Below are 27,018 nucleotides of genomic sequence, written 5' to 3' on the forward strand. Positions count from 1 at the left end.
ACTAACTTCTCCTCTTGCAGGAATAAAGAGGGGTTTTGGGGCATGGGGTGAGGTTATTTGTTTGTTTGGCTTTTTTTTTTTTTTTTAAATACAGAGGTTTTTTGTAGGACTTGCTAACAGAATTTGCTCATCTGAGGACTTCCATGATTAGTGGGTTGAACAAGACATCATCAGTTCAGACAGACAAAAAAAAAAAAAACAAAAACTTTTTTCCATGGTACAACATAGCTGAAAAATAAGATTAAGGTACTTCATAACGTGTTTGGTAATACCAGTGTCCTAACAGACTTTCTGAAATGCAAACTGTTTGTAGCTGTACAGGGTGAGAAGTCATGTAAACAAGCCTTTCTTGAGCTTTCCTGATTGTCTTACCATTCTACATTAAGTTCCAAAAATATTTACTGAACCCCACCTCAGGGAATCCCAAAATTACAATAGAAAAAGCTATACAAACCAGATAACCTTCATTTAGGACTCCTAACTTTCCCCTCTTCCAGCAGCTCAACTCAGTTTCATAAATTAACATTTGAAGAACCCTATGGCCACCTTAATCCCACCAGTCTTTCAAAGAGCACAAGGCATCTCTGCTTCCTGTGGGCTGAGATCTGTGCACACAAACTCTTGGTGGAACAAAACCATATTCCATGCCCATTAGGTTTTTTAGCTTTGCAAGACTGAAGTTTAATGAAATTTTGGCCAAGAATGTCACATCTTTTATGGCACAGAAAGGTTTTTCACCAGTAACACTAGCCTGGGGGAGTTCAAGGGTACTCTATCATACAATGGATATATTTTTATTCAATAACTGACAAAAAATAGCTATTGACAAATATGTTACATTTTGAAACACCTTTTGTTCTATTGATAGAAAGGTTTAGAGGGTCTATGAGATCTTCGAGCACTCTGAAATACATTTTAGGGTTGAGACAAAATTTGAGAAGATAAGACTGGAAAGTTATTCTCAACTTTTGGGAAAGTAAATGTTAAAACTTGTGCCATGAAGACTCATATTTGTAAGCCTTCCATATTTAGCACCCTGTTTCCTCTCAATACAGCATTTTCAGTATAATTGAGACAGGCCAATTTATAAAATTACCCCCCAAAACCCAAAGAGCAATTACTTACCATAACCACCACAAACAAGAACTTGTATTTAGGTACATGCCTTTAAAACGTGTACGTTCCCCAAGCTCAGACTTCCTGCCTTACCACCACCTGCAGAGTGTGCCATGTGCTTTTCATCCTTCTGACCCCAAGCCAGCCTTTACTCTCCAGAAGGCATCCGACCCCTCTGCCTCCTCCCAATCACAGGAACTCCTGATTTGCAGTTTTAAGAAAGGCCAGAGCGCACAATACACCATGTTTACATGGACAACACCTTCAACTTTTGTTGGTGCTATAACTAACTTGTCTTGCAAGTCACTTGGCCCTGGAAGCACTCTACGGAGACTACCAGGCAACAAGACAACACTAACGTGAGTCTGTGGTGAATGGCAGGAATATGCCCACAGAGACTCCTATTAGGAAGAGCACAGGAGACTCCTATACCGTTCCCCAAGTTGTCTGTGCGGGTCCCATGAAGACACCTGCACTTGTCTCAGAGATATCCTCAGTTGGGACACAGGTGACATCTAAGCTACAACTTCTACATATTCCTGACAACACCCAACACTAGCAAAAAAATCAAATTAGATATTAGTACCCTTTAGTACCTCTACAATCCAGATTATCATTAATCATCATTAGAATTATACAATTCTCTACAAATAGACCACAAAAGCCCTCCTGACATGCAGGACAGTGAACAGTTTCACTGTTCAAGAACAGTGATGTTGGAATTAAACACCAGCAGATTAATTTCTGGCTGCGATGATGCTAAATACCACTAACAGGAACAGGAGGTATGTTCATAAAATTCTGGAGATGAAGAGGCCTGCTGATTAACTGCCCACAGCCTCCTTCCACCAAGTTCTTTCAGGCCTCCCTTCCCTAAGCCTGGGAGAAGTATCCTTGTCTATATAAAGAGCTGATCCAGAAGCAGTGAAGGATCTTAGAAACTAAAAAATACAGACCTGATATATGAAACCACCTCAACCATGAGAATGCACAAGGACAGAGCCTTAAGAGACCATAAACCTAAGCATGTCAAGACTCAGTGACAGACAAGGCAATAGCTTCCCATCTGATGGAAGACAAAGCATGTGAGACCTAAGTTAGGAAGACAGATTCAGCCTTCACAGGAAGCAGAAGACCAAATTCCCAAGAATTACAAATTAGATAATATTTACCATCCACAGCTGTGAGATCATTTGCTGATAATATCCACTGATATTTTCAAGAACTGAAACACCATCTATCATCTTGGCTTACAGCTGAAGTATTTCACACAGCCTTCCTCCACAAACTAAATGTGGTATCTCAAGATAAGCCACAAAGCTGATGGGCAATTCTGCAGAACAGAGAGGGTGTTAATGCAGATCTTTACCCACTCCAATGAGAAACCTCGTCTTTGTAGGTCACCCATGCACATTCTCCGCCTAGCAAAGAGGCATCCATCAGCTCGTATTCAAAGGAAGCAGGCACCCCCACCCCCCAACCCCGATCACCCTGAAAACCCCTAAGCCACATGCCAGAGACTCACATGGTGATAGCCATCAGCTGACATCTGGATGCCTTATATATTTAAGCTGTCCAAGCAAGTTTGCCAACCTGTTCCTATGCACGCAGGGTTAGGATCTCGTCAGTAACACAAGTAAAGACAAGGCCCCTTTTTTCTTTACATGCATTCCTGGCATTAAGGCACTTGTGCATTAACATGACACACTGTAAGTAACTTTGAGTAGGCAGGATGTTCTAACAATGAGGTCACACACAAACATTGAAACCTGCTGACAAAGTGCATGTGTTTTCTTGAAGTACCTTTTATGGACTCCTCAGCAGGGAAAGATTTTCTACAGTCTCTGAACTACAAATTGCAGGTCTGTTGTTTTCTTTTCTTCCTCATGGCAAGAAGAGCAGAGCCAAGACTGGCAGCAACTTTGCCAGACTCAGGCTGCCAAAACTGGAGCCTAATATTGCACGGTGTTTTTAGAGTCTCAAAACCAGGTTTAACTTCCACTAGAGCAAGACTCTTCAGGGGAGCTGAATTATGTCCTGGGAGCATAAGGGTATCGACTGATGAAGCCCCTGCCAGTACAACAACTGTGCTGTGGGCAGTACCAAGCCTGTCAGCACTACTAAGTGGTTAGGAGCATTAGCAGTACAGCAGCCACCTGAGTGAAGGTTTTGATGGCATCTCCTTGCCCACATGTATCAACTCCCCTACTTATTCACATCTAGTGAGTTAGAATTGCCTGACAAATTTTTGGTACCTATCAAGTACAGAGCCTCTCCAAGGTCTGAGGCAAGGTGCATCAGCTGCACAAGCCCTGAAGTCTGTCACAAGTTGATTTTCAGATTCAGAAAAATTGTTCAAGACAAGGGCATGAATTAAATTTTGTTGAACTTCCAAATGAAAAGATTTTACTAAAAAATGAAAGCCACCAGCTCAGAAAGACTCAAACACAAGACAGAGGACACACTTCAGGTGTTAAAATTACAAGTTGCAGGTACAAATAACAAAATTAAGCTATTCCATGCCTCATGCCCTTGGAGTGGTCTAGGTCAGGAAACAAACTTTATTAAAAATAACTTTTTGCAGGTACTTCACATAAAATAACACAGACATATCTGAAAGAGAAAACCGGCACCTTCAGAGGAAGCTGTTTACAATAAGTGTAGGGCACAACTCACAGTATGGATGACATACTTCAGCAGCAGATGAAGTCAGAGTGCAGGGAGAGAGAAGGGACCACAAAGAAAAAAGCCTGTCTTAAAGGTTAATACATATGAACATGGAATGTGGTGGTTCTTTTTTTAAATTACAGCAATCAACAAGTAACCAGCTGCCAAAAATTATAACAGATACTACACCATGTTTAATTTCCAAGTGATAAATTTGATAGAACGCCTTGGTCTGAACTGTCAAAAACTTAAGCAACTCTTTCCTGCGAGACAGACTTTGAAAAGCCATGCTTGAACAAGCTATGTTCAGAAAGCTTGTTTTAAGCTTACGCATCCACATACATCTGTGTGGGTTGTGATTCTCCTCTTTAACAGGACTGCTGCACGCAGCTCTATCATGCACCTTCAGATGCGCAATGCAACCTAAGAGCCAAGGGCAGAAATGCCTGTGTCTCCTATATTCCAGGGGGACACAAAATCAGCTGCCTTATTCTCCATGAGGACAATTCTCTCATTAAAGACCGAATAGTAGCAATACTCATGGAGGTAAGTAGTACAACATGGGGCTGGGGGAAGAGTTGTTTCATCATAATGATTTTGTAATATTTCCTGACAAAGTAAAGAGAAGAGGTATTGCCTGAATGCATCCAGTAGGCATTTAAGCCTGCATCATTCTGTTCAGAGTAGTAGGGCATGTCTAAAGTACAAGCTAGGCAGCAGTAGTTCCTTCCCCTCTTTTCAGTGACGAGCCACTACAGAATTTAGCCGGATCTCTGTCAATCTTGTCACTGCAAAGCTAAGATCCTTCTTAAGGAAAAGGAAGAGAGAGGACAGATGGGTTCCACATTAACCTTTCCAGCTCACTCACATTTTGAAGCCAATGCCAAGTGGTACAATTTACATTTCAGATGTTGAAATTTCAGAGTTGCCACTTCAGTGCAAAGTAATTGTACTTAAATTGTTTCTTCCTGCGTCCCACAACATGGCCATTGAAGACCACTTACATCCTTCTTGTTTTCTATGTGTCAAAATTCTAAATTTTAAGCACTACAGGGAAAAGGTTTTCCTACTGTTCTGAGTATTGCATCATTTCCTAGAATTTCAGGAACAATAAGTATTTTCACTTGAAATCTAGTCAGCAGTCCACTCCACCATTTATTTATAATTTAATGTGTAGCAGAAACAGTAAGAAGTCCCAGAACTCCAAAACAAACCTTGAGAGATACTGACTTAAGCATGATAAAGCTTCTAAAGCAAGAGTCTCTACAAGCTTAGGGAATAACAAGACTCATGATCTAAAGTCTTATCTGTTAGAAACTGACACCTTTTGTGAAGCACTAAAACCTATCTAATATAGTGGAGTATAAGAAAAGGACATTTGTACCAAAAGGTAAATTGATTTAAATATATTCACTTCAAACAGGAGGATTTTTGCTCACAGAAGGATTGTAAGGATGCAAAGTAAACCCACCATGTACCACACTTAATTATGTATTCAAAAGCCTTTACTCTCACTAAGCAGTACATCCTGAAAAACCTTTTAAAAAGGTGAACTGTGTTTAGTAGACATGAAGAAAGTCTTGCTCAGCAGGCTGTCTTCCTATACATGCCATTAAGAACAGAAGAGATGCTTGCAAAGAGACGGGGTAACAGAACAAAGTGCCACACTGTGAGCTCATGAACTCCATGAACTCTACTTTAGAATGTGTGATACCCCCACAACAAAAATTAGAACAACTAAGAACACATTGAGTTAAAAAACAAATGGCACTTAATATCAGGCATATAACTGATATATAATGACACCACTTCAGGGCTATTTGCAGGGACATGCCATGAAGCACATCATCAAAACAATCTGGGTTAAAAGCCTCCATCCACAAATGAGGGGAGGGACTTAAAGTAAGTAAATATGGTTACAACTAAACCCATAAAGAACTACCTGCCAGTGCAGACAAGATGATTACATCAAACCAACAGTGTGCACTTGGGGGAAAGGATAAATTAGAGGGTCACAATCCTGAGTCACTAGTCAGTTCATTTACGACAATCACAGGAAAACAACTTCTCAAACCACAATAATTATGCAGTTACAAAAAGCAGAATAGAAGTGTGTTTATGGAAAAGTGCATGAGGTACAAGAAGCCTATTTTGATAACCGTGCAGGTGCTAGCAGCTACTCTTCATAAAGCACTCGTCTCAGCTGTGCTTGTCACAGCAGTCCTTCGGTTTCATGTAAGCTGCACGCAAAGCATAACACACACAAACTGGCACATCCTAATGCATTTAAAGAACAATCTTCCTCTAACCAAATCTTACGCCTTTGCATTATTTAAAGTTACAGAAGTATCTGGGGTATAGAAGTTTACATGTAGCAGCAGTATGTTAACTTACACTTCTCTTGTTAGGAACAAGCAGTAGCACCTCAAATGAAAAAATGCTTGCTGGATACATTAGGAAAAGCAGACATGAAGCAAAGTAAGGCTAGATATACTTCTGCTGTTCTTCAGTGAACAGCTTGCAAGACTTTGAAATTCTTAATTAAGCAGAATATTAATGAAAGATCAAAAGCAAAGACAAAAACCACCAGGGAATTCAGCAAAGAGAAAGCTGAATTTTATAAAACAGACTCAATCAGAAGCCAAAAGAGATGACAACTTTTATGGACCTGCAGTACAAAGAGAAGTCAGTCCACAAGAACAAAGCTTGGACAGGTTATCAACAAAACTGCAGCTCACAACTCAGCCTAGACTACCGCTCTGATGTCATACAAGACAGCAGGAAGAAAGCACTTCAGAGAATGAGATAGTGAAGCAGAAGTTAGCGTGATTCTGAAGACTGCAAAGCAGTTATAACTTAAGAATTGATTTTTTTCCTAACCGTTAAGTTTTTATCCTTTCCACTACCCATCAGTTGTGTGAGGATCTTTTTCAAGTACAGCTGTAACAATTGCATTTGTGAAATACTAGGACCTTTTTCGCCCCACAGGTCCAGCAATGAGAACTCTAAGTACTAGTAGAAACTGGTACTGGATTTATAGCTAAGTATACATTTCATGGTCTGACTTCAAGAGCAAAGACCAAGTAAGAAATAGGAGAGAAATGGAGTTAGCCAGACTGTTTCCTTCACTATTTGGATATTTGTAAAGGCAGGGGGGAAGAAAGAAAGAAAATAATCAGAAACTCAGGGAATTGTAGTTCTGAAGAAAGAACACAGGTTTAACACTCAAGTGAGCTGTTACAAAGGAATAAGGAAAGCTGCGTAGTTGATTCATTGCAGAATACGATCTATATTTCTAGATGAGGGAATTTCTTCAGTGTAATCTTCTCCAAAACATAATGTTTATGCATATTATGCTTCTTCTCCACAAAAAAAAATATGCTAAGATGGAGCCCTAAAGAGACTTCTTTGGCCTGGGGGAAAAAAAAAAAAAAAAAAAAAAAAGAGAGAGAGAGAGAGAGATCAACAACATACTTACACAATGAACTAGTTGTGGTCCGTCCTCTTTTTGACCTTTCTTGATTAGCTTTTTCAGAAGCCAAAGAAGCTCTGGTTTGAATATTTCTTTTTACAGGGTTCTGCTGTGATTCTGCAGCCTCCTCCACTCCATGCAAGTATTTCATGTGATAATGCAATAACTTGGCTTTGCGGAAGGATTTTGAACAGTCCAAGAACTTGCATCTAAATTTGTGATCTTGATCAACAGGTGCAGCTTTTTTTGATGCAAGAAAATCTGCTCTCCTACAAGGTTTTGTTACTGTAAGAACAAAACAGATAAATTCCCCCATGCATTTGCTATATTTATCAAACGGTTTCCTAAACTTAAAACAACCAAAGAGTTAAGAAATGGGCATGCATTCAAACATGTTATCTATGAAATGTTAAAAATAAAATTTTAATGCTATATCTGACTTTAAGATCAATAGCTTTTAAGGGAAAACTGCTCTTAAAAATTGGTTGTCATGATGCCAGTGTTTTTATGAATGAGTTACTGTCAGAAAACAACATTTTGCTTCCATGAGTTCCTTGCCCAACAGTTAATACCACTGTGCTACTATATACACAGTGTACATATACACACTATACTATATATACTTGTAGTGCTACTATAGATACGAGACTGAATTACACCGATAGTTTATTTTAGTCAGTACACTGAAGATTCTGTGATTCTACCAAGTATTTATTAAATTGTTTATAGCTGTTCACAGCTTTGGTGAAAGCACTTTCCAAGGAAAACAGTTCTGCTTCTTTGCTTCTAACTCTTTTGCTACCTGGTTTCTGGATGCCCCGTCCCACCACCAAGTCTGGTTACTTCTGAGAACAATGGAAGCAGTATGTCAGAACGACATTTTTCAAGTAAAATTGAGTTTATTTCAATTCTCAAGCAGCAACAAAAGAATGAAACTAAGCAAAAGGAAAACTGCTTGCATCCGTTAAAAGATGTTCATTAGTTTCTCAAAAAAAGCAAGCAAAGTTTTCAGACTCAAATGGAAATACGTTTTAAGGCATCTGTTTTACAGAGCACTGCTGTGCAACCCAGGACTATACCTAAACTTGATGTGGTAAATTCCTGTTTCTTCTTCCAGCATTTCAGAAGCTTTTAATTGATGTTTTTGCCAAGAAATACACAAAAGAAACATTTAGAACTAAGCGTAAATCAGATCACTGTCACCAGTATCTGTACCCAATACAACAGAGGAGAGGTAGAAATTTGGAAACACACAGATATAAAGAGATCCAGGCAATTATCCATCACCAATACGCACACAGCATCAAAAAATCCCTCACCAACTAGAAGATGGATGGAAAAGAGGTGTCATTTTTACCAAAGTTTCCAAATACAACTTTTCCATTTGTTTTACCAGTTCTAAAATATAATTTCCATTATTTACAAGTATTTTCAAAATTGGTGGATTAAGAAAGAAAAAGTGCTTAAAGCTAAGACCCAGACCTAGCAACAGTGAAATCAGGGAACACAAAAGGACCCAGAAACATCACAAACAAGACTAAGGGCAGAAAGACTAAGACTTCCCAAAGTGCACAAAAGGAATGCCTAGAATGGGAGCGTTAAAGGCAGCGTCAACACCATCTTGGTGTAAGAACACAGGACAGCTTGTTCAGAAATTTTTAGCATGTAGCAACAAAAATAGTGTTACTGAGCTGCATACTCAAAGGTTATGACTCAGTGAAGAAAGGCATCCTAGATAGCTCTATCTGAAGCATTCTTAGTTTTTAGGTACTGTGTTATGACAAAAGAAACAAAACTTGAAGTCATTCATAGAGGAAAAGCAAACATGTAATGGTACCATGGAGGCTGATGCACAGGGAAGGATTAAGAAGTCATATGCACATCAGACTGGTTAAAAGAAAGCATATTCAGTTAATTTTGAGAAGAAAATAGTAGAAATTAAGACGCTGCTTTTGGGTGTTTCACAAAGATAATGACAAGGAGAAAGACAAAGACATTTTGGCATAGCCACATTAAGAACACCCTGACAGGGGTGCTGCTTTAAGCAATTATGGTAATAAGATTGCAACAAAGCCAGACAGTTCAATCACACTTGCAAAATGACAGTTTGCCAATACCAACATCAAAATATACTGTGTACACCATCAGAAGCTGCATTCATAAAGAATGAAAACTATTTCAAGAACAGCAAAACAGCCTGTGGATTTAGTGAAAGCAGGTGCAGAAAGGTTCTCTTGACTTTGAAGCTAAAAAACAGCATTCAGGACCATGAGAGAACTTGTTTCTATTTAGTAGCTAACATGAAGATGAGAAAACTTAACTGCAGCAGAAGGGGGTAATGGGGTCCAAAGATCTAGCCAAAAAATATTACAAAGATGACAAGGAAAACTATTATACCACCACACAACTGTCACGATGAGGCCCTGTATCCAAGCTCAAAGCTCTTCCCCTCCATCGAGACGGACAAATTCTTGAGAGGATACAGGGAATAGCTTCTAACTGATCAGCTACACATTAGAAGAGGAGCACAGGACCATGTTAACTGAAGTTTAGAAACAGAGGGAACAAAGACAAGGGATAAGGGGAAGACGACAAAAGCTTACTGCAACAGGCAAAAGGAATCTATTCAGAGAAATAACACCACCAACAATCCCACACAGTTTGAAACTGCATTTAAATTATTACCATCATGCATTTGGCAGCATTTTCCTTCTTTACAAGTAACACAATCAAACTCCCTGCGCTGCCAGGGCACAGCAGGAAGCTGATGCCCAACTCTGCCACCCAGGAGAGCCTCCGAGGAGTCTGCGCTCCCAGCCAAGTGCTCTGAAGCCAACTTGTCACACCAACATCTGAAGGGAGGGAACTTCCATCCTCATACATACATACAATTTTTGCTCCAATGCATAGTACTAAAACTGGTTTCTATGGAGAGAAAGGTTTGCTCTATTAGCTTTAGATTTTCAGGCACTTGCCTTTTCAGAGGAGCTTGGTGGGTGTTTTCTCTGAGTACAGAGAAAAGTTAATGATAAGACCTAACACCTGCTATTTCTTCCATGTTTATAACCAAAATCAAAACTCCTCACCTGGCATTCAATTAGCCATTACAAAACTAAGCACAGAGACTCAAGGTCAAACACTGTCTCCTTTAGCTTTCACTACAGAGAAAAAAAACCCATCCCCCCAGCATTCACCTCAGCAACCTCTCTTACTTCTCATTGTGCTTTATTATCCAAGGTTGAAGCTAAGACCACATTTAGCAGAAGGTTTACAGTAAAACACCACCGTGTGAAGCTTCCAAGTCCACAAGAGATTTCACCACCACCACTTCTTTGTTTGAACTGACTCCTGCTGGGACAGGAATGTTTGGCAGCAGCACAATGTCTTGACTGAGCATATGCCGTCCCGAGGCATCTTCTGCAACACATTGGTGAGCTATCCCAGAAAGCCAACAGTGCACATAACACACAGCATTTTCCCCCAAAAAAGTTGGCCTTGCTGCAGTTTCTAACCATTAGGTTTTCACACACAATTGCTTGTTAAACTGATGGGACGACTGCTCTTTATTTCCTGGTCTCCACAGAAATATTAAGCAAATATAAAATTATTCCTTCACCCGCTGTTAAGCTAAACACATCAAGTCTGTCTAGAACAAATGTTCTCCAGTGCTTCCATCTGTATTATTTTCAAGATTATTTTGTTTGTTACCATTACTTTTCTTGAACTGCAGACATAAATTTTATGTATCCTGGGGACAACTGCAGAGGTGATTCTGGATAGTGATGACAAAACCTCATTTCTCACATTTCCATCTATTCACACAAATGTGAAATTGACCTGTGGGGTCTAACGTTAACAGTTCAGGACAGTCAGTCTCAAAACTCTTAAGAACCATTTTGGAGCCATTCTCATTGCTTGGGAATACATCTATCTTCATAATAGTCCACATTTTAAGTAAAGCCTTCTGCTTAGCGCAGCTGACACTTTTTACACTGTGCTTTGGATCACTTCACACCATTGGGCTAGCTTCCTCATTGATTACTTAGTTCTTTCGTCTTATTTCTTGAGCTCACCAAAAGTGTTCCTGCTCATCATTTTAGCACCCAAACTATGTTCCTTCCTTGATTTTCAAAAACCTCTGTCTTTCAAGATCTCAGCTGTGAAACAAAGAACATTTTGCCTAATTGCTCTTATCAAACTACTTTAAGGACAGCATCCAAGCATTTCTAGTGTGTCCAGAATCCACTCAATTACATAGAGTAGATGCTTGGGGCAATAAATTGAAACAGCACCAATAATCACAGATCATTACATGTTCACGAAGTTGTGATTTTTGAGCCTGAAACATTACTTGACGTTGCAGGAACTACTCAAGACTGTTTCATCTGATCTTCCACTCACCATTTTCTCCTTGTGCTGGCACTAAATCTGTAACAATAAAACCAGGGAGGTCTATACAGCACAAAAAGCTTGTAAGTGTGCAGAGTGCTACTGTGCAAACCTCAACATACAAAGCTTTAGAGGGGGCTAGCAGCTGGGTAGATGCGAAGGCTTTACCTGCAATTTGAGGTGTAACTGAAAGTGTCCAGATCATGGTATCCAGCTGTAAGAAACTTTCTGTGAGCAAGGCAGGATGGACTTCCTTATGCATTATGTTGTTAGGCTTAAAATGACAGCTTTTACACCACCTTGAAGGAATCAAAGCCTACCTAGGTAAGATGCAAGATACACAGCTGCTCTCTCAAACTGGATGCAAAGATATTATGCTTCTCCTTAACTGAAACCCAAAGCCAAAAGTCACAAAATTAGACAAACATGTGGTGAGTATAAGGCAAATGGAATCCCTGATGCATGTCTATGCAAATAGAAGAGAAATCCTCAGAGTTCTGGGAAACACAACTACAAATACAATAGCAGATCTGTGCAAAGCAAAGGCAGCTCACCTTTAAAGTCAACTCCATTTGTAAGAGTAAAGCCACACGAACAGCTGTAGTGTTTCTAAGCCTGTTTTCACATATATGAAACAGAGATTGTAACTGGCTGCAGGAGCCTGTCAACAGACTGTCACCTGGTTTTTTGAAAGACAACTTAATTTAGCTAAATTGTAATCACCAATTCTGGTCCCTAAACATTAGAGGATCCAAAAACCAGCAGAACAGGATTTTCATCCTCTAGTATGTGTAATTAATCAAAATTTTGCTGAAAGTTTTTAAAAGAGAACTTAAGTTTTGACAAGCAATGCCATATCGCCCTTTCAGAACACATCACAGACATATACATTTTTAAACATACAAGCATATAAACACTCCAAATTGTACTTCCTGTCTGCAACTATGATAATTCTGAATCATCTACCAACCAGTGACTGGGAAAACATTCTTTAAAAAGAGCTTTTGTCCTTAAAAATTCCTGATATTCAAATGCTATAAAAATCACTCATCATGCATCATGCAAGTTAAAACTAGCAGCACCAGGGTGCATGCCAAAACAACACTGACATAACACACTGAAGAAAAAGAAGGTTATTAATTTTATGTTTTGCAGTATTTTTTTACAGGAAGAGAATGAATTCCCATCAAGTGACTAGAATTAAAGCCTACAAATAACAAAGTTAGAACAAGGCATTGTAACCCAATACTAAGTAGGAGAAGTTATCTTTGACCTTAACTTCCACGCTTTATTTTGTGGAAACCTTGTACAGAAGAAATACCCCTTTTTTACACCTGCACCACTTACTCTGACAATAGACTTCTCCCCTTTCAAAACCCCAAATCTCTTAAATACACTTGGCAGTCTGAGAACATAACTGCTTGACATACAGGTGTTAGTATTTTGAGAGATGTCTATCTGTTCCCTTGATAAATACCCATGAAGTAAGTCAATGCAGCTTTCAGCCTCCAACACCATCTATTTTTAGGACAGCATGCTCAGACTCTTTCACAACACCCCTCCAAGAGGAGGAAGCCATTGGCAATCTTCTGAGACATTTTCAGATCCTACACAGGGGCCTCTGTCATATTGCTGCACACAGACACAACCACCTGGTGAAAGCCCCAGCCTCTCTGCTCCCCCGTCAGGCAGCTCATCGGCACTGGACTCAACTCCCATGAATAAGACAGAAGCACGTACAGGAAAACATAAATCTACTTTTAACTACAGTAGATTTAACCATGAGAGGATCTATGGATTTTAACTCTTGTATCAACAACCACTCATTAATAACACTTTAATGTTGGTTAAGTATGGAAACAGATTTTTGTACTTGGACTTCAGGTGACAGTATTTACTCAAAAAGACCCTGTGCAGTTCTTATTCCCCATCCTGCAGAGCTTTCTCCAATAAAAACACCCGCTTGCCACATCTGGATGTCCACCCAGGTGCATGTCTGGCATTTCTAACATTAAATGAGATTGCTTTAATTAAATGAAACAAAATCCATGCTCAGAGAATGGATTTTCAGACACCACCACAGTGCTGAACTTTAGGTCAGAATTCAATAGTGATATATATTCCCAAATCAACTTTAATCCAGCTCACTCAAGCACTGACAGAAGTGCCAGGGTCAAGAGTGCATAAGCTGTACCAGAGGCTTTGGATAGGTAGGCGAACCACGTCATGCTCCCAACAACCTTACCTCTTGTATGCAATTAAGCAAGCTCAGAATGCACATCCCACACATCACATCAGTGTGACTGACACCATACACATAGTTACTACACACTCAGCTGGAATTCTCCCCAGTTTAAGCCCAAGGAAGTCAGAGGGAAGTGGTAATAACGGCAAAAGATATCCAAAATTTTTTGAACTCCCAATGGTTCAGCTGCACACCAGCATTCTACTGGTGTCCTGCCCCACCTACCTGCTGCCAGAAGTACGCTCCCCAAATGCTGAAAAAGCAGAACCTTATCAATTTCAAATGTACAAGTTAATTCCTCTCCCTACTTCCTCCATAACAAAACACAGCATCTCACCCCAACAGATATTATACAAGTTCAAGGGGATAAAACAAGGCAATTGTAAACTGCATCTGTAATCTCAAGCAGAACTGTGAGTATGCAAGTAGAGGGAAAAAATCTGTTGGTATTTTAGTTTAACCTAAATCCTTAAAGCTGTCAATCACTTCCCTAAAATTTTTTCATGGAAGGAGAAGAGATTTCCCGACCAGCAACAAATACACAGAGGAGTAACATTTTTACACAGTCAAGCCTGTTTTGTCTATTTGTTCTTTTGTAGTCATTAAAGGGTATTATTTTAGTGTGACCCCTAACCCACGCTGCTGAGTACGTACGAGCTCTCACTACATTATAGCCCTCAACTCAGATCCTCAAACTCCTCTTTTTTTTTTAAAGAAGCTTTCTCTGAAGATGACCATACAGCTACAACACAATCCCAGTTCACATATACCAGTAAAAATGTTTGAAACACCTTTTCATAGTTACTTGAAACCAAGACATCGTGAAACACCCTGAAAAGCTCTGCATCCTAAATGAATATTGAAGTTGGAAAAGTGCCCTTGGAGGAGGTATTTTTTAAAATGGTATTTCACGACTAAGCCCAAAGCTTTGCAACTAGACATTACAGTACCAAGTAAAATCACCTTTATTTTTGAGAATATTCTGTGACTTCTGGATTATTTTACAAAGGCAATGGCAGCAGATGCCTTCTTAATACTGCATTAACTGTTTCAAAGAACATCTGTGATCATTAACACAGTTTTTCCGCACTGTTAATACAGTGTGCTCTTTCAAAAAGCCAAGATTTACCATTCCCCAAGTTCTCAGAGCTTATCACACACAGTTGTAATCACAGGTGATTACAATCTGTAGATCAATGAGTACCTCCAAAAGATAAGTGGAATCTTAAAAATGCTGCACTTCAAACTGAAAATTTGCAGGAGTTCACAAAATAAAAAGCTAAGTAGTTGTCAGCTAAAAAAACCCCACACTTTAAGAAACGCAGTTAGTTTCCCATGCAAGATCACTGAAGTTAAAAAGCATTTTATCATAGTTTTCCTACATAAAACACATCCAAAAGGTGACCCTATCAACTGTAGTGGGAAGCCTTGCCATACGTTCTCTTCTATTAAATAGTTTGTCAGAGGCTGAAAAGCGAGTATTTTCAGACATAATAAAAATTCTTTCCATTTTCAAAACTGCCACAACCTGCTGTCACTCTTACAAGAGCTGTCTCTAATGAGCAAGTCCTGCACGCTTTGCCTCAGAGCAATTCAGATCACTGTACCTGTTTGGAGCCATGCCTTGCCTGTACCTGCACACCTTCTCATATGCCTAAGACTGGAATCACAACAGCCACCACACTTTCTGCTTGCCTGAAGCACAAGATTCCAACAAGATCAAGAAGCATCACTGCTTTTTAGCATTTCTTTGCAATCCCAGTGACACAGGTGTCTGCAGTCTTTCTGTTAAGAACTCCAGGGACATCTTCCAGAGATGCAAGGAAGGAAGGGAAGAAAAAAACCCAAAACAAACCACACCCAAAACAACACTCCTGTGCTGCTACAGCAGGCAGCTCCTCCTGCCACTCACAAAAGCTACTCCAGGGTGAAAATTTGCGAACAGGACATGGCTGTTCATCTTAACATTCAATTACATTCAAGGATGCCTGTTCCATTTCAAGGGCACCTTAGGGGAGAGGAACTTCAAATTCCAAAGGAAGAGCTAGAAAGCACAGCACCAGCTGCTAACATTGCTGGCGCTGCAAACTTCCAAGAGACAGGGTACCTGTTTAGCTGACCCAGATGGCAGACTGTTACAGCAGTACCTGACAAGCGCTTGTGAGCAGCTTCACCAGTTGTGAGCACATGAACTTAAGGAGACCAGTGATGTTACACTGCTTTTACTCAGAGGAAGTATTCAACTTAAAAACTTTAAAGTGTACATTAAATTGGTTCTACCTGCTAGAGGGAGAGGAACAAATTGGTAGCCACCGGAAGAAGCAACACTTTTTACATCTTTCCTTTGCTTCGGAGATTTGCAGGCAGGCTGTCAGTAGCTCCTGTACTCAGAGTGAATACAGAGAGTAATGGCACTACCTTGGCATCAGAGAGGTTAGTGTTCTGTTCAGGTACAACAACCAAACAGTGGCTTTGCCTTCATGAGCCAGAACAAGCTACAACCCATCAGTTAAGGAAAAAAAAAAACAAACAAAAATAAAACACCAAAACCTTAAACCCAAAAGTACTTTATAGACTGAAAAGAGCACAGCAGCCCAATGAGCAAAAAGAATCTGCAGTCGCTCCTTATCTTCTGAACTCACTGCCAAAATGCAGGGAAGGGAAGGCATGGACCCAACACACATCAACTGAAAAGACTCTGGATATACCATAGTTAGAATACAGGTGGTTACAGTCTGGTTATGAAGAACAACAAGATCAAGAGACCTCTAATTTTTAAATAGTAACACCCCCCACCCCTCCATTTAAATATCAAGCCTGAGCAAAGGAAAAGAGGTAAATTCCTTCCTGCACTGAAGGTGCACATCAGTAGCAAAGGGAGAGGACATTTCATTTGTACAGTTACATGAGAGCGGGTGGAAGGGGACACATGCAAGCAGGAGGGTAAATTTGGAATAACCAAACAGCATGAAAGCTAGCACATAAAGATTCCTCTAGCAATGCTGAGCAACTGTAAATCCCTCTAAATGCTCTGTTCCACTTAAAATTAGGCTTCTTTGACAGAGCATAAACTAGGGAATTTGTAGTACAAGTTTCCCCAGTTAGCTGCAGATCCCAGTATTAAAGTTACGAGAAATAATCACAGGGCAGCACTATGTTCTGGCGTAGTCTACTATGCAGACAGGAAATTTTAATTTGAAAAAGCAAGTTAAGTACACTCCCCAGCTAAGAGAAAATAGAATATATACATTATTAAGACAGAGACTGAAACATCTGAACCATTTAATAAATTTGCACTAAACCCCCCAAATAGTCTAGGACTTAAGTGTAACAGAAGCCAAAACACAAGGATATAGAAATGCACAATCAGGATTCCCAAACATCAAATGCTACCACGTACTTGCAAAATAGAAATGACAAAAGAACCTGATCTTTTAAGATGTTAGTCCAACTTAATCCAGAAATACAGTTATTCAATTATAACCTGAAAACAAGCATTTGTTCATTTCACCATTCACATGCCAAAAATATGACACCCAGTCATTTAAAAACTATTTCCACTTCTTGGAAGATTACTGTCAGTCTCTAAAGCCTAATATCAAACCTGAGTCCATAAGAAATAAAAACATGCACTTTCCCCCCTGGTTAACACTGCAAGAACACACAACTTTTGCAAGTGATGCTCGTACAAGCACACAACACCTGGCATCAGTTGCCTTAAATGCACCAATACTAAATATGAAATCAAAATTTGAACCTGTAGCAGCAGAAGGTTCTTGAGTTCTGACAGCGACAAAGGAAGACTCCGGGTCTTCAACTTTTTGTTCCTGTAAACTGGCATCTGTACTGAGTGCTGTGCTATGTGATGTGTTTCCAGGAGATCCTTGTTCACCAAAACTTTGGTCAGATTCAACAGGAATTTCTAACTGGACTAGAGCAGAGGAAAAAAATTTTTATTGAGCAAGATGTGCACAGAAGCATATTCCAGAACACTGATATGTGTGTTCATCACATTACAGTGAAGACAAAGACTCATCCATGCTCAGACTGCTAACTGTTGCATTAACACAAAATTAATTTTTTTCACAACACAGCTACGTGTAGCAACCCTTTAAATTTTAGAGCTGCTTAGAAACACACAGGCTGCTAACTGCTAACAGCCTAAAATGGGACAGGCCTCCTTGAATGTAAGAGCTCCCCCTGAAAGGGAAAGGCAGTACAGCATAGGGCAGAAAAAGGGAGAATTATCTCCACCCAGTCTAAGACTAAAAGCACCCCATTCGGTGTTTTCAGTTTTCAGCTAGAGGATTAAACTGTAAATTTAGCATTTGAGTTACTTCTTCAATCTAAAAGCGTTAAAACTTTGTAATTACCTCATTTTCACAAGCATAAGCTGCATCCCTTTAAAAAAAAATAATGAAAGAACCCAACCACATTTCCTTTAAGTTATTTCACAACCTATGGAGCTCTCCTTTTGCAAAGCCAGTTATCCCAGCCAGTTATCCCTCTACTGGAAAAGCTCCCACCGTGCAAGGGAAGTGCTAGGGTTACTGACAGGGAAACAAAAGCAAAAGGCAATCAGGGCAGCAGAGACACACAAACTTTCCTTGAGTTTTCTCTGCACTGATGATGACATCAGGTTTTATTTGCAGATATAGAGTCTGCAGGTTATGGAAGGGAGAATACAGTGCTTGCAACAAGAAGATGCCTGCCATGCCACCACAAACCCAGAGTATACCAGGAAGCTCCTTACCCTTCTCCAATTCCTTTTGGTTAGATACAGCATCTTTCAAAGGCTGAATTTCCGTTGAAGCTGTGACATGATCTGTATTTAAAATCTCATGGCTAATACTAGATGAGAGTCTTGAAGATCGTCTCCTGATCTGATCTCTTTCAGTATTATCTGAAGAGTTCTTCAATGTCTCCTGAGCTGGAACAGACAAATTTAATGGTACCATGCAGTTACAGGATTACTAGTAGCTCACAAGCAAACTTTAAAGACCTCCCCTCCCAGTGACAGTTTGAGAGTGTTTTTTAAGGACTGAGGTTAATAGCAAAAGCCCTGGTGATCTACCATCATATTAACAGTTATAAATAAGTACAAAAATTGAACAAAAGCCTATCTTTTAAGTGTCTCAACTTTATCTTTTAGTAACAGATTTAAAGTAAGAATACTGATCAATACGTTACTGGTAAAACATTGCTTTAAAACAGCAACCATCCCACAGACATAAGTGATACCAGAAGTTAGACGAGACAACTCAGACACACAAACAACTTTGACCCTAGGCTAGATAACATATGCACACTGAAGTTTTAACACTTTGTGGTCCTAAGGAAGGGAAAGACAGCCTTCTTCAGATCTTCATGTCCTTGTTCATACTACAGAGAATATAATTTTCTTTCCTCATCAACACGCTCAAGTTCTTCAACATCACTACACAGTATACTAAGATAAAGTAGAAGCTATTAGACAGCAGTAACATGAATATTCATCTATCATTAAAGTTTCTTTGCTAAACAATGTGGTAAATCCTCCATCTAGTAACTAAAGTGACTCTATAAAAAGAAAAAGGCTTTTATAACCTTCTACATATTGGAGGCAATATAATCACTGCCTCCCCTATGTCTATGAACTTCTGCATCAAGACTCACAGCTTGTAGCTCCTTTATCCAAACCCTGCTTCCAAGATTTAGGAGGGAATTTCAACATGATGTTGCTGCATATGAATGGCCAATTTAAGGAAAACAGGTGCTGCATTTCAGCCATTACATGGATCACAGTTCAAGGTTAATACTACAGACTTTTTTTCCCTCTCCACTTAAGCTTCAAGAACTTACATGTACAAATACTGTGAGAATTGAATACCAAAAAAATACTCACACAAGTTCTTTTCAATCCTGGAACGCTTTGATGGAACTTCACCTCCTTTAGGTATTTTCCGATGCCTTAACTCCAAAGTTATGGGCTGCAGCGTCTGAGAACTTGGCTCTACATATTTAGATAGAGAACAAAAATTGCCTGGATATGAAGCTGCCATGCTTTTTAAAATATAAATTCCCAAGCCTCACAACCTAAAATACTGGACTTGCATAAATACAGTTTCACCTGGCTTTCCAAAGCCTACATATTAGCATTTAATCCTACTGCAGACTACTTGCCTAAATCTAATCTCTGACCAATCCACTGAAGCTCCAAACCTGACTAACAAGTATGCTCTCAGCTGTCCTAACCAAGCCTGAACAAAGATGAGTTTAAAAATTCTTAAAAGTTTCTAGAGACTTAGGCTGTGAAAGAGCAAGATACTTTTTGTTCCTTTAATTAAGGTTAGAGGGGTTCTGATGTATGGCCTAAACATTTAAGTTTAGCTACATACCTGTTGGGGGTGCTATTGGCGGTCTTCCACGTTTTCGTTTTGTTTCTTTTGCGTTTTCCTGTGGACTCTTCACATTGTCGTTCTCGGGCTTCTTCTCAATTTGTGTATCTACTGAATATTCCATATCATTCTCTGATATATTCTCTTTATCTTCTTTTCCATTCTTAGATATATTCTTTTCTGAGACCTTGCCTTTTTCCAAGATGACTATCAATTTTCCTTCTTTATCAGGTTGCTTAACTCTTTTATCAGTCTTTAATGTCTTTTCATCCTTGTCTTTCTTTGCATTACCTGTTGCTTTCCTCTGTTCTTTAAATTTCTCCCGCTTTTCAGGAGATGACGGAATCTCATTACCTCTCTCCTTAGGCTTAGCATTACCCGCAATATTCTAGAATAAAGAAAATGACATATGAAAATAGTGCAATCTGAAAGTCCTCCCTGGCTCTGTATATAGCAGACTTGCATCCTTGTCCAATTTTTCAAAGGATAAAAGCATATACTCTATTACAACCCACAGATTAAAACTGAGAGGCACTTGAAGCTGCATGGGTCTTGAACAGTTCAAAAGGACAGTGCAACAGATTCGCTCTTTTCACAGCTCAATGGCATAAGAGATTTGCTGTTTCTTCGTTCTCATGTACAGGTTAGGTCCATAACAGCATGCACAGTACTACTAAAAGCCTACTTGGGACACCAAAAAATAAGAGTGGGAATCAAGAGCACAGAAAAGGGCAATCACTTGGATGCAAAAACTGTCTTCCTTTCACAAAAGTCTCTCGTTCAAAACAGACTAGTATTTAGCTTGTAGTTATCACTGCTACTGAAACATGCCAAGTAAGAGTCACATAAAGCAAATGCAACCACCAACTTCATCACATGATGTTAAAATTTACACATTTAAATTTAAAAACAAACCTTTCAACTCTGTCCTTCCATGATTTGCATTCAGCGTGAGAGGACATGAAAACCCTTAATAGTTCCTGGCCAGCAAGCTACCGATACAATATTCAACTGTAATCTCATTTCTCCATAGTCCTTGTATAACGCCACCAAGCCAGGAAGAACACCCCTGTATCAACAGGTCTCTGCTACTCAATGTCTGTTCTGTTGTGTGATCAGTTTCATATTAACACCGCCTGGGGGCTATGCTGGTTTTGGTTTTTTCCCCTTCCGATGATCCTGCTACAGGCTGTCCCAGAAATCCCCTGCTCTGATAAACAGAAGCCTTCTAACTTCGTGCCTGGATTAATAATTTATGTTTGGTTGGGTGTCAACACCACCTTTAGTTGAACTAACTTCCCTCCTCTTGTTGCCCATTAACTTGAAGAATTAAAGAGCAACCATATTCCTTTCCAGCCGTAGTTCTACAAGGCACAAGAAGCTTAAACTTTGAACAAGGATCAGAGGACAAGAAAGGCTAAATACCTCTTGATACCTCTTTGGGGCAAGAAAGCGGAACAGATGATTTCAGTTATACCAAATTCTGAGAATACACAAGACTCCTTATCTCCTCATACATCTTACCTCTTCCCACGCCAATTTTACTGCCTGTATGTGGCTTACATGAACCAATACCTTTTAAGGATGCCATTTTCAGACCGCAGTCCTAAGAAATAATCTTGATACAATGAAGTGGTGGCTGTGCAATCTGCTCCATCCTCTCTGATATTATTTCAGCCATACTTAGCAGAGAGGTGATAGAAAAAAAAAATCACTTTTTGAAAATGTGAGATCAAATTGTTGTATATTTAATGAACACAGCTAGGCAAAGGGCAAAGGTGTCTGAGCACCGCTTTTACTAGACATCATAAAAATCTGTCTTCTGTAAATTCCTTAAATGCCATAGCTATGGGAGAAGTTTCAGTAGAACATTAAGAAAAAACCCTCAAAAAACAACCCTCAGACATTAAGTTTCATCAGTTGTGCTGCTCATAGAAGCATCTGATTTGAACTAAGTGTGTGGTACTGGAACACAAATGAGCCACCTTAATCAAATTATTCATAAACACAGTATGTCTGAAATACCTCCTGATGCTTCTGACCTCTTAAAAGCTGTGTGTCCTTGTGTAAGTACATTCACACTGTGCAGGTCATTAGCATTTTACCATAGTTGTTCAATATAGCACTTTACATCCTCTACATAGGGGGAGAGTAACACTGTCATTAAAGAAAACATGACCAGCTTACATTGCTCCCTTCAGAAATCAGGTATTTTCTGGACTGGCCTTTTCCCTCCTTTTTTCCCCTTCTCCTCCCCTCCCTTCCCCCCCCCTTGTTTTTTGTTTAAGAACAGCTAAGATATGAGCCACGTGTGTCTTCATAGCTACAGCCTCTCCCTGCTGGAGAACAGTAAACAACACACTTTCCTTCCACTGACAGCAAGCTGCTACATTAGTGCTGTATCTGCACCCACACCTTAACTAACTTACTGAAGAGCTCAAGATTCAGTTACGAATGTGTCTCAAGTATTTTTTAAACTTTACTTCTGATTGTGTAAATAGAGCTCATTAGGAAATTCTCCCCTTATGCTTTTTTATGCTAAAGGACAGAACAAAATGTTCTAGCATAACTTATCTCTTGGGTTAAGAGAAATCCTCCCAGCCAGCACTTAAAGGGAGAAGACTACTTAAACTCCTTTCAAAACCTACCCAAAGCTACGTGGAAACATGAAAATCCCTAGAGGAGAGAGGAGAAAATATTTTGCCTTTCTTATGCAGAATATTTCTTAAGAACGTTCAACTTCATGTATTTAAGGCTAAATATGGTAGAAATATTTCTCATGGCAATGAAAATTCTTCAGGTAGTTCCCTTGTGAGTGTAAGTCAACCCTCAACCTGGCACAATTATTGCCATTTGAAAGCTATTAAGAGCACTTTGTGGCAAATCTGAAATAGTTTCCCCTTCCAGCCTGGCAGATACACCAATCTGGAGACCCCCAAGGAATGGCATGCCTCTTCACAACAATGACAGATTTAATTTGTATCCATTAATATTCATTACTGGAATCTGTATTTGAGACTTGTGTTGGCAGGAGGGACTCAATTTCTTTGTTCAAACTTGAAATTCCAGAAAACTAAAAGCAGAAGGCATGACTAAAAGCACAGGCCACAGCTACCACAAGGAATGTGCAGCAAGATCTCAAAACCATTCCTGTAATGAAAATTATCCTGAAGCAGGTACTCAAGAAGTTTTAACCAAGTTACACAGGACTAGAACTTGCTGGCCTTTCCTACAAAGCGCCCACATATGAAAACTGTATGAAGCAGCACTTCTCCCTTCTCACTATCAGCATTTTAGAATGGCTCCCTACTACTTTCCATCACAAGGTTGAACCCACAGCACTGAGCAGGTGAAGGGTTGGCAGAATAGCCAAATCATAGAAGCAGAACATGGTTTAATAAAAAAGCTTATCTTCTCAATGTTGTGAGGTGGAAGATTACTAGGCAACTTCCTTAAAAGTCTCAAGACAATCAAGTAGTTACTTTGGGAAAGAAGTTTCTGTCCACTCCACAGTTCCCATTCCTTAATTTTTAAGATACATGTATTTAGACTTACCTCAAACAGGTAGAACAACCAAAGCATGTTTCAATAACCTACCACTATCTTCAATATGTACATACTGAATCTTCCAAGAAGTGCACTCATGAGAACATGAACCTGGCAACTTTGCCAATCATACCACGAAGATTTGCATAACCTTTTCATTTTAATGGATTTTATTTCAGTTGTAATGTATGTTAGCAAGAGAAACATTTCATTCACTTCATCAGATCTAGCCACCTGAACTCTTAATTCTAGAATACACTAGTAGCACAAACACAATACTCACCTGATCTTTGGAAAAAGCTTTGACATGAATGTTTTTGACAGTCTGAACTACACCATCATAAAACTTCACAGTGTATGTACCTAGAATTTGAAAACAAAGCATAAGAGTTCAAAGATCAGAAGTTATTTGACAGAGCATCTACTAACAGCTCCAATACGCTAGCTGCATATTTAGCTCTTGATAAAAGCTGCCTTATCTGTGGTGTTAGAAACTTGAACAGCCAGGTAAGGGAGAAACAGTGAAGTTACCAAAAATAGTTATGGTAAGCATAAAGGTACATGTCTAAGCTTAGAGTTGTTTCTTAGATATACTTCCCTCACAAAACCCAAAATGTTTTTGGTGGAATACTCCAATAGATAATTACACAGACTTTTTCTCCTTGATCTTACAACATATAGTCAATCTAAAGAAAGCACAGCGCAAGAACAAGCCCTTCATGGTTACTTACTGATACTCAAAAAGGAAAAGCATGGCTGTGCTCCACACCCCCCACACCCCCATTTATAAAGGGTTTTTGCAGCTCTGACACTAGTTTTACTGCTGTTACAGACATCTCTTGACAATAAACTTAAGAAACAACAGCTTTTCCCAAACATATACTTAAAGCAATTACAGACTGGCTATCTAGCAGAAAGTTCTTTTATCTCATGAAAAGCATAAGAGAGGTTAGGTTAAAGTTGATGGCAGACTAAAACGTGTAATTGAAAATAAAACTTGTCACAGTTGTTTTCCATCTGCTGTACTCTCTCTTCACCTAAGCAAAAAGTTAGAATACAACTAGAAATGCATTACTAACAAGAGTGACAAAACCAAAAGTGACTCCTTACCGTCTTTGTTAACAGAAGTAACTTTGGCTGGATAGAAGCGACAGTCAGACCAGCACGCCAATACCTGATCATTTATATGAAATCCCTACAAGACAGTAGTTAAAAGTGTTTTCATCTTCATTAAAAAAGTGATTAGTTTTCCAATATTAAAAACAAGTCATAAAACTTATACAGCAGGCAACACCGCAACACAAGCATTTTAATGGTCATAAATCATACAACTGCACCTTAAAACTTATGTACTCAAATGTCCTCGATTTTCTACTTACTGCACAACCTTCTTCCTCATGTAATCCTTCTTTTCTTAACTGTATCTTCTCTAAGGGACGCAAATAAGGACTGTCCCAACAAAACCATTCATCATATCTATGGTTCCAGCGTTTGAAATGGATAAGTACTTTTCCTTCTTCATAGTCAATTTCTTCGATGTGAGCTGGATACCTGGTCAAAAGGTAGATTAAGATAATTCAGTTAAAAATAAGGTAAGCTATCTCAGACATTTATCTACAGTATAAAACATTACACAGATGTGCCCTTCTGCATGATCAAAGCAAAATATCTAAAGATCTGCTTGATCAGGTGTGACAGGAGCAGCATTACTATACCCAATAACCTTTCATTTCTACAGTCTTAATATTATTTAATGTATCACTTGTATAAGCAATAAAGACACTACAAAATGAGTAAGAGCTCAGCACAGAACGAACCCCAAAACTGAACAGCAAAGGCAAGCACTGGCTGCAGGAAGAGGAGACAACTAAGGAGTCCTTAGTCCAGGGTGGGGAAAAAACATAACTGGACATTAAGAAGGCAAGAAAAACCTTCCTTACACCTAGAAATTTCACATATACACAAAAATGATAGCTTCTGCTTCCCCCTAACAAGAGTAACACTTGGAGGTCAATACACTCACTTCTCAGAGATCTCCATCAACAGGCATTATAAATCATCTTCCCAGTGTAACGGCAAAAGTCTAGCAGGCATGCTAAACCTAATTTAAGTTTTAGATTCTCAAAGCTAAATTTCATCTGCAAAGTCCTGGGACTTTTAAATAAAAAGCTCTCAGTACATTAGAAGCACAGGTATCTGAGAACAGTCAAATCCAGTTGTTCCTAATCAGGAAGACCTTATAAACTATACATTTCTTTAATTGCATTGGTAATTTGTAACTTCAGTAAGCATATCAGAAACATAGCATATTTCACTGTCCCAAATGAAGATAGCATCCCAAGTATTGATGTCTTCCCCTCCACAATAACAGCGCCAGGAGAAAATCTTTACTTGTCGGTGTTCTCAGTTATTTGTGGAAGAAAGGCAAGGCTCCACTGAATTCTTTAAAAAAGGGCTGAAGTAAACCAAACCAAACCACAAACCAAATCCACAAATATTCTTTACCTGATAAATCACACTTTGAAAGACAGAACAAGGGGTAGAAAGAAAGGGCACGTTGAAAGGATAAAGCCTGATGCTAAAAATAAAACCCAGACACATCAGAATTAAAACTTAAGTGAAACAGACCCATTCTACAATCATACACAAATGAAAAGCTACCTACAACTGAAATTCTTCAGCAGATGAGAGCCACATCCACTCATGACTTGTTCAAAGAGAGCTACAAGTAGGCCAATGCTAGAGACTCCACTGCAACCACAGACTAAGGCCCTGCCTAACACTCAGTGCCATGCGCCTCAAGCTATGCCATTAGTTCATCCCAATATATTATCAAAACACATTCAGCAAAGGCTGTGGAGGAGAAGACGACAAATGGGAGACACTTACGACAGGGACACCTCTAACTGGTTACCAGGTTCCTTCGTGTGACAGTCAATATATTTCATATTTAGGTAACCTCAAGCACTGCCCTGCATATATAACAACATTGTTTCATAGAACTTGGTTTCAGCTGGGATAGAGTTAATTTTCTTCACAGTAGCTAGCATAGTGCTGTGTTTTGGATTTAGTACTACAAAAATGTTGATAACACACTGATGTTTTTAGTTGTTGCCAAGTAGTGCTCAGACTACTCAAGGACTTTTTGAGCTTCTCCTGCTCGGCCAGGTGCATAACAAGCCGGGAGTACAGCACAGCTAGGACAG

At 39.3% G+C, this 27,018-nt stretch overlaps 1 protein-coding gene across 6 annotated transcripts in view; it reads right to left on the bottom strand.

Annotated features, from left to right (window-relative positions):
• PHF20 (PHD finger protein 20) overlaps positions 1-27,018 on the bottom strand; it is an 80,019-nt gene that overhangs the window by 27,791 nt on the left and 25,210 nt on the right. For 3 of the 6 annotated variants that reach the window (XM_035893450.1, XM_035893458.1, XM_035893442.1), the window contains 8 exons: positions 25,192-25,363; positions 24,923-25,007; positions 24,096-24,175; positions 20,267-20,654; positions 19,774-19,881; positions 18,643-18,819; positions 17,647-17,820; positions 7,262-7,540 (listed from right to left, as the gene is read on the bottom strand). In XM_035893450.1, coding sequence (XP_035749343.1) covers positions 7,262-7,540; positions 17,647-17,820; positions 18,643-18,819; positions 19,774-19,881; positions 20,267-20,654; positions 24,096-24,175; positions 24,923-25,007; positions 25,192-25,363 — 1,463 coding nt within the window. Of the gene's footprint in view, positions 1-7,261; positions 7,541-17,646; positions 17,821-18,642; positions 18,820-19,773; positions 19,882-20,266; positions 20,655-23,821; positions 23,995-24,095; positions 24,176-24,922; positions 25,008-25,191; positions 25,364-27,018 lie in introns of those variants that run through there. The other 3 variants (XM_035893465.1, XM_035893479.1, XM_035893473.1) reach the window with 2 other exon arrangements.

Source organism: Egretta garzetta, unplaced genomic scaffold (genome assembly GCF_000687185.1).
Source record: "Egretta garzetta isolate BGI_Z169 unplaced genomic scaffold, ASM68718v1 scaffold440, whole genome shotgun sequence".
NCBI lineage: Eukaryota > Metazoa > Chordata > Aves > Pelecaniformes > Ardeidae > Egretta > Egretta garzetta.